The sequence below is a fragment of the Helianthus annuus genome, chromosome 5 (assembly GCF_002127325.2).
Source record: "Helianthus annuus cultivar XRQ/B chromosome 5, HanXRQr2.0-SUNRISE, whole genome shotgun sequence".
Lineage (NCBI taxonomy): Eukaryota > Viridiplantae > Streptophyta > Magnoliopsida > Asterales > Asteraceae > Helianthus > Helianthus annuus.
Genome location: NC_035437.2, coordinates 106,068,090 through 106,075,408, shown reverse-complemented (window position 1 = coordinate 106,075,408; position 7,319 = coordinate 106,068,090). Strand labels below are relative to the sequence as shown.

The 7,319-nt window shown below is 35.0% G+C and overlaps 1 protein-coding gene across 25 annotated transcripts; it reads right to left on the bottom strand.

Moving 5' to 3' along the window:
• Window positions 1-232: 232 nt before the first annotated feature.
• LOC118492229 lies at window positions 233-5,097 on the bottom strand. Of its 25 annotated transcripts, none has more exons than XR_004892666.1 (16): window positions 4,764-5,097; window positions 4,451-4,566; window positions 4,327-4,350; window positions 4,078-4,169; window positions 3,757-3,846; window positions 3,610-3,663; window positions 3,244-3,378; window positions 3,045-3,141; window positions 2,731-2,976; window positions 2,585-2,664; window positions 2,260-2,373; window positions 1,909-2,144; window positions 1,739-1,819; window positions 1,636-1,662; window positions 1,481-1,567; window positions 233-653 (listed from the first exon to the last, which is right to left on the bottom strand). XR_004892666.1 is itself a non-coding variant. In XM_035990120.1 (6 exons), exons 3-6 carry the CDS (start codon window positions 2,024-2,026, stop codon window positions 599-601), a joined length of 468 nt encoding a protein of 155 aa, XP_035846013.1. In that variant the 5' UTR covers window positions 2,027-2,144; window positions 2,260-2,373; window positions 2,585-2,724; the 3' UTR covers window positions 233-598. The 25 variants fall into 25 exon arrangements, 1 of the variants encoding a protein (XP_035846013.1); XR_004892670.1 differs by having other exon boundaries at window positions 2,878-2,976; XR_004892672.1 differs by having other exon boundaries at window positions 2,585-2,649; window positions 2,878-2,976.
• Between the last annotated feature and the right edge of the window lie 2,222 nt (window positions 5,098-7,319).

The following is a 7,319-nucleotide window of genomic DNA, read 5'->3' as shown; positions in this document are numbered from 1 at the left end:
TTTTTGTTTTTTTTATTGAGCACAACCATGGCTACAGCAATCAAATCCTTTTTCTAGTAAGAAACTCGCGTGATGCGGCGGGGAGCCATTCGATATAGATAATTTATTTTGTTGTTTTCGTCAATCAAGCAAGAGGGTTTGTTAGTTCAACATTTATTTTTTATTTTAAACCCCGGTAATACGTTAAGTCGGCCATATAATGTCGTATGACATTTAAACTATGAATGACAAATGTTTAAAGTCACAAACTATAGTCAAAGTTAAACGTACAGAATGTAAAAACAAAAAACCATATACAAAGAAAATCCAACAAACTGTGAATGAATATTACATCTCATAATAATAGGCTTTTGCATCTACATAACAAAACAGTTCCCCAGAATCCCAAGTTGTCTATTAAAAACACAACTAATACTTAAGTTTGTTGCCCATTTTTAGTACCTTAAAAGCATTAAACTTGCTGCTTTCTTCAACATTTACAGCAAATGACTCATCAAGACTCCCATTTGCCTCTTTTTAATTTGAATAATTTCACAATTATACTTGAGAATTTTGGGTATTGTTTCCATAGAGTCATCTTCCTCGCTTAATTAAAACACTATTCTTGAATAGCATCATGAGCAGGCCCGTTAACGAAACAACATCCGCCATAGCTAAAAGTTGAAATTTTTTTCACTAATTAAGTTATAAGATAGAAATAAAATAATATGTTCTAATAATTTTCTTGTGCGGCTATGATCATTTAACAAATTTAAGGTTATATTGCTCTCTACCCCAATAAACAGTGTGAGTTGGCAATGTCGCTTCAGTTTAACTAATCTTTATGCAGAATTTATACGAGCGCCTTGATAACTGACCCATTATTAAAACTGTGAAGCAACCAACCAACTGGGAAAATAAACGATGCGTTATCAAACGTCTTAATAAAACTGGCCCATTTGAAAAGTTAAAAAAACTGACCCGTTTAATTAAACTGACCGTTGGCTTTAATAAAACTGACTCGCTTGACCTGTTTTTGTTCATTTTGAAAGTGTTGACTCAATATTTAACCTTTCCCAAAACTGAGTCGGATGTATGAGCTCCGAATTGAGACGTGGCTGGTAAAGAGGTTTTTAGAAAGGCTTTTAGGTATGAGTATAAACGTTGCACGTACAAAAAGTTGGCTTTTAGAAAGGCTTTTAGGCTTTCATCCAAAGGTTGGTTTTTTGCATCTGTATCCAAAAAGTTTGAAATCTTGCCATTTTCATCCAGCTCGTTAACTCCATCCAATTTTCTCTGTCATGTCAGGTGTATGAAAATGGCAAATTTTCAAACCTTTTGGATCCAAATGTGAAAAAACTAACATTTGGTTGAAAGTCGCAAAACTGGCCAAATCCGAGGGACGAAAATGGCATTTTACTCTAAAGATAAATAAAAGTTGTATGGTAAAACAAAATCTAAATCGAGAAATTCTTAAACAAATAAAAATTAAAAAATGTACCAGCTGGGAAGGGATCTGTAGATGAGAGGAGTATCAGATCTCCAGCAAAACGGATATGAATGAGTAAAGCTTCCAGACTTCACCAGCCTGTTTTGCCACTTTTAGTTATTTGATTTGTAGAATCTGAGAGAGCTGAGAAAGCATAAAAATTTTACCTTGTATGCACCTTGGTATTCTCCTACCTGCACATTATAATAAGATGAGCATCAATTAAATAAAAAAAGAGCTCTGAACACCCTTTTATTAAAATAATTTTACCTCTTCGTCCATAACAAAAACATTGGGATCAGCAGCCATTTCCTCATTAAGAGCAGAGTTCAGAGCATCTCGCACTGTCATCTGTAAAACTTGAAAAGTAAATCTAAAATCCAAATTTCTTAAGATATATTTGTAAGTCACCAAAATAAAAAAATTTAAAAAAATAAAACTCTGCTTGACGTAAACAAAGAATTTGGAAGTCCCTTGGCTCGACCCATATACAAAGAATTGGAAGCCCCTTGTCCTTCTCTTCCATTTCAGCGAACAGACCGCCAACAATGCCCACATCAGTCAGGTCTACCCTCTTGGCTGTAGTGATAAATCTCTTCCACTTCAGCGAACAGACCGCCACTTCCCCTTTGAATTCCAGCTTTATTGTGAGTTGTGACCAAATATATTTTTGAACCTAAAGAAATCAATCGAAGCGGATGTAAACACATCACATAACAACTTTTTTTTGCATAAAATTACAAAAAAAAAAAAAATACAATAAACATATAGCAAAAGTAAGTCAACCGTACCTTCCATACGGTACACGCCGTCAAGGGACTACAGATCTCAGATGTTGATAACCAAATCCACGCCAAACAATCCAGTTACCAAATGTATGTGCCGAGAGGGAAGGATGGAGTACACTGAATCGGAAGTTCTAAATTAGTTAAAAAGTAACAAATATCATAATCCATATCATTAAACATTATTTGAAACAATACAAAGCAGAAAACCAAATGTCGAAAAAGCAATCCGTTATTTAAACACTTAAGTGCATAGAAGCTGTTAAATTAGATAATTATTCCTACAAAGCAATATCATACTTTGAGTGGGTGTAAAAGTAAATTGGCTTACATTTTATAGAACTTGCTGGGAGCATTACCGGCGACTTTAGCGAGACGGAGAGGTGTGAGTTCGACCTTTAAATCACTCAGCTAAGCAAGCAAATTAGTCCTTCATTCGATTTAAATAAAAAATAATATACAGCAAAATAGACTTACCAAAGACCAATTTTTTTTTTTCACAAAATCAATGGACTGGTCAACTTTGAAAAGTCAACTGACTTGAGCTTTGGTCGTGTTTTTATTTTGGATATAATGTTGTTGTGCTTGGGTTTAAGCTTAGTAGGATGTTTTTAATGGAATCACCAGTTATTCGTGATGGATGAGAATTCCAGAAGAAAGTTGCTTGTGTTGGTTAATGGAAACTTTGACATACCGATTATCCTCTTGTAATCTACAAAAGCACTAAAAAAATTCAACATCACCATTTGCAATGGTTTTTTAAGTTTGTCTCAAAGCAATAAAAAACTTACTATTGGCCATGGATCGACTATGAGGCTGCTCGGAGCACCGTTGCCATCCACCATTGCAGCCATCGCAGCACGTTGCCATCCACCATCCCATCTTTAGCTGTAAAGGTAATAAAGGAACACTTGCAGTATCCACAAATCTGTAATGTTATGTCTCTCACTGAGAACAAAACAAACTGCCGAATCAAATTTTGTTATTGACCTTCATCCATTTCATCAGTTTGATTACAAGTCTGAGATCTTGAATCACCAGCATCTTGCATTGGATCATCAGTATCCGATGTTTTTGCAACAGAATCTTTAAGAGCCTCAAGAAAATATAGGCCCATGAATTTGTCTGTAAACACAAACCATTCATATTTTATAACACAGTTAGCAATAAAACCAAAAAAAAAAAAAACCTCAACACCTAAAAAGGTAAAATAGATGCAAAAAACCACTAAAAGAGAAATCGTTGAAGTTTATTATTCATTACATAAAACAACTAAACCGTTTGTTATACAAGATATTACGGAAACCATGTTTTTTTTATAATTATGAACAACGGAATGTAAATTGTAGTGCTTACATTTACTTGGGTCAACTCCAAATTGAGTCAGATCTATTTGACCAGTCTTCAAACCTGCACAGATCACGGTTCACAAACAACTTAAAATACCAATTGTAAAAAAATTGCAGAAAAAAAGCAGCAAGGAGATGACGTGCGGATCCTCACATAGGTAAAAGAGTCAACTTGTTGACGAAAAGGAGGACTTTGCAGCAACTCCATTAATTGGACACTCGTGTCCATTCACCCTGCAGTAACCTGACAAGTTTTATTACAGGTTAGAATGGACGGGTCGGGTTGACCCACAAACATTCTTTTCATTTTCTATAAATAGTTGATGCATTAATTATGGTTGAAAAAGAATATTTTACTGAGCCGAGTTCCAACCCATTTGACTCATTCCTGTTCTTGCTAAAAGAAAATTTTTACTTGACCCATTTGAGATGTAACACGGCCCAGTTATATGTAAACGGGTCAAGATTGTGTTACCTCAGGTAAATGAGATGCTACGTTCTCGAGTGACAATGTCTCCATCAATGGCAATAGAAGTTCAGGCTTCAGGATATCACCCAATCCTAAACCTATAAACAAAATTTCACAATAACTAAATCAGAATTAAGGCAGATCATTGAGAAGGTAAACATTAATCAATTGTAACAAATTATAGATGTTTAAATTTCATTTCCACATGCGAAAGTAATTATATAACAATTACGTAAGAACTTTAATCAACACTACCTCCATCGGGATCTGCTGCCTCCCCTGAACATCATTCAAGTAAAGATATCCGTTCAGAATGATAAGCAAAAAAAAAAAAACAAAACAAAACAAAAAGAGTTACATTAACAACTTTATGACATACCTGAGGGTCCAATATTGCTTAGAATTCTTTGAAGATCTGCCAATTTAACTGGTCTGGAAGAGGACACGCCACTGATTACTTCAGCTCCGGTACTTGATCCAACCAAATTCCCAGCCCTGTACGCAAATCATGTAGAGATTTTAATGTTTAGGGCCTCACTTTTAATCCTTTGATTATATATATAAAAAAAGATAGTTGATAGTTGATTATATATATAAAAAATTTGTAATTGTCTGAACTTTAGATGTAATCGGTAAAGAAACAATAATTAAACATCAAAGAGTAAAGAAATAGATAGTTGATTCAGAGTTACCAGTTGACCTCGAGTTTGCAGATTGAATGAGAGACGGTACAATGCATATCAGCATCGGTACCACATGATCCAATCGGCTTAAATCGCCATTGCCCTAAAAACTTCAAGAATTTGCTCTCCTAAACACACCTTCATCATAAATTCATCAAATAACAACCAAAAAGAATAGCTTGGATCGCGAGAGAGATAGCAGAGAAACCCTAGATCCAGATCTGGATCTGGAATCGCCAGAGAAAGAGAGAGAGACGGGTGAGATGTGAGTTGTGAGAGAGATGAGAGATAAGGAAGGGGAAAGGTGGATCCGTGTGAAAACAACATCATCCGTTAGATCATGATCCGTGTGAAGACATGAAAGAAAATGGACGGCTGAAGATGAACCAGTGGAAGGGTAATTTATTTGTGTTTCTTGGTGCCTTAAGACTTGTACATTGTGCATTGAGGGTGTTTTCAACACCTTGTCGAATTACCATTCTGTCCTTCCTATATCCTTATTAAAGTAGTATAGATATATATATAGGTAAAGAGTAAAATACAAATGCGCTTATCGTACGATACGTACGCGATCATCCCAGCCGTTCGATCAGGTGCAGATCTGGTGCGAATTCAATACATATCGCATGTGAAAAAATGGTTAGCATGGGGTAGTGTGAAAAATGGCATGGGGTGTGTAGATGGACAAAATCGCATGTGGAAGATTTGAATATCGCATGTGAAAAAATGGCATGGGGTAATGTGAAAAAATGGCATAGGGTGTGTAGAATCGCATGTGGAAGATTGAATATCGCATGTGAAAAAATGGCTAGCATGGGGTAATGTGAAAAATAGCATGGGGTGTGTAGAATCGCAGGTGTAAAATTGAATATCGCATGTGAAAAAATGGCATGGGGTAATGTGAAAAATGGCATGGGGTGTGTAGAATCGCATGCTGAAAATTGAATATCGCATGTGAAAAAATGGCATGGGGTAATGTGAAAAATGGCATGGGGTGTGTAGAATCGCATGTGGAAAATTGAAAATCGCATGTGAAAAAATGGCTAGCATGGGGTAATGTGAAAAATGGCATGGTGTGTGAAGAATCGCATGTGGAAAATTGAATATCGCATGTGAAAAATCTCTGTGTGTGTTACCGTTCATCTTCTTCGATTGTTGGTCGATCATTGTCAGTCTTCTTCCATTTGACCCTTACAACTCCCAAATTAGTAGTTCTTATTATCGATATCACACTAAAAGGAACGAAGGGAGGTTGGGGAAGAAGATTTTCAGGTTTTTGAATTTGATTTAGGGTTTGATTTTGAACTATCGTCGGTCAATTACAGAGATTTGTGACCTCGCAATGACGTTTAACCCTCCTGGTATGATTTAGATATATTAAAATGATTAATTTAATCATTTTAATTAGTTTCGCTCGCGTTTGATCGATTGAAGATCGTACGGCTGAGGGCATCGCGTACATAATGTAGGATAAGAGGTATTGTACGTTAACCGGCCTATATATATATATATATATATATATATATATATATATATAGAATTGCGCTAAAATAAGAACCACCTCCAGTTGTAAGAACCGTGAGAACTACTTGATCCGGGGCGAGTTGGACCAAATTTTTTTTTCATAAACGTAGATGCGTGTATTATAAACACATTTGTAAAAAAAATCAAAAAAAAAAAATGTCGTGTGTGTAGTTTTGAGCACCACAAGTTTGTGTTTACGGGTACCGTAAATTTTCCGGTAAGATTTACGGTACCCGTAAACACAAACTTGTGGTGCTCAAAACTACACACACGACATTTTTTTTTTGAATTTTTTTTTCACAAATGTGTTTATAATAAACGCATCTACGTTTATGAAAAAAAAATTTGGTACACCTCGCCGCGTACGGTGTAATTCTCACGGTTCTTACAACTCGAGGTGGTTCTCATTTTAGCGGTCCCCTATATATATATATATATAGGGAGAAGATCATGCGAGAACCACCTCTTATTGCAAGAGCCGCGAGAAACAATGTGAACACAACCAAAAATGCCTAAAAATAGCTAAAAATCACACAAATTTTTTTTAATATTTTTTATATAAAAATCGCTACTTTTCGAAGCCAAAAAAAATTTTTAAAAAATGTTTTTTTTTTTAAATATTTTTTTTGGCCACTAAAAGTAGCGATTTGAGCATAAAAAATATTAAAAAAATAGATTTTTTTTATTTTTTTAGATTTTTTTTAGATTGTTTTAGGTTTTTTGGGGGTTTAGTTTTTAGCATTTTAGCTAGGGGGGGGGGGGGTTTAGGTTTTTTTTTAGGTTTTTTGGGGGGTTTTAGTTTTTAGCATTTAGCTTTGGGGGGGGGGGGGTTAGGTTTTTTTTAGCTATTTTAGGTTGTGTTCACATTGGTTCTCAAGGTTCTCACAATAAGGGTGGTTCTCGCATAAGCCCCTATATATATATATATATATATATATATATATATATATATATATATATATATATATATATAGTGGAGAGTTCAAATGAGAAGAAATTTTTTGTAAGAAGAAAAAAGAAGAAATTTCAACCAATAGGAAT

What these genes read in the sequence shown, in the direction of transcription:
- LOC118492229 (XM_035990120.1), bottom strand. Translation starts at nt 2,026, where the DNA reads ATGTGGGCATTGTTGGCGGTCTGTTCGCTGAAATGGAAGAGAAGGACA. An exon ending in TTTTTGTTATGGACGAAGAG is followed by an intron (nt 1,663 to 1,738) that starts GTAAAATTATTT and finishes TATAATGTGCAG; the next exon opens with GTAGGAGAATACCAAGGTGC. An exon ending in AATACCAAGGTGCATACAAG is followed by an intron (nt 1,579 to 1,635) that starts GTAAAATTTTTA and finishes AATAACTAAAAG; the next exon opens with TGGCAAAACAGGCTGGTGAA.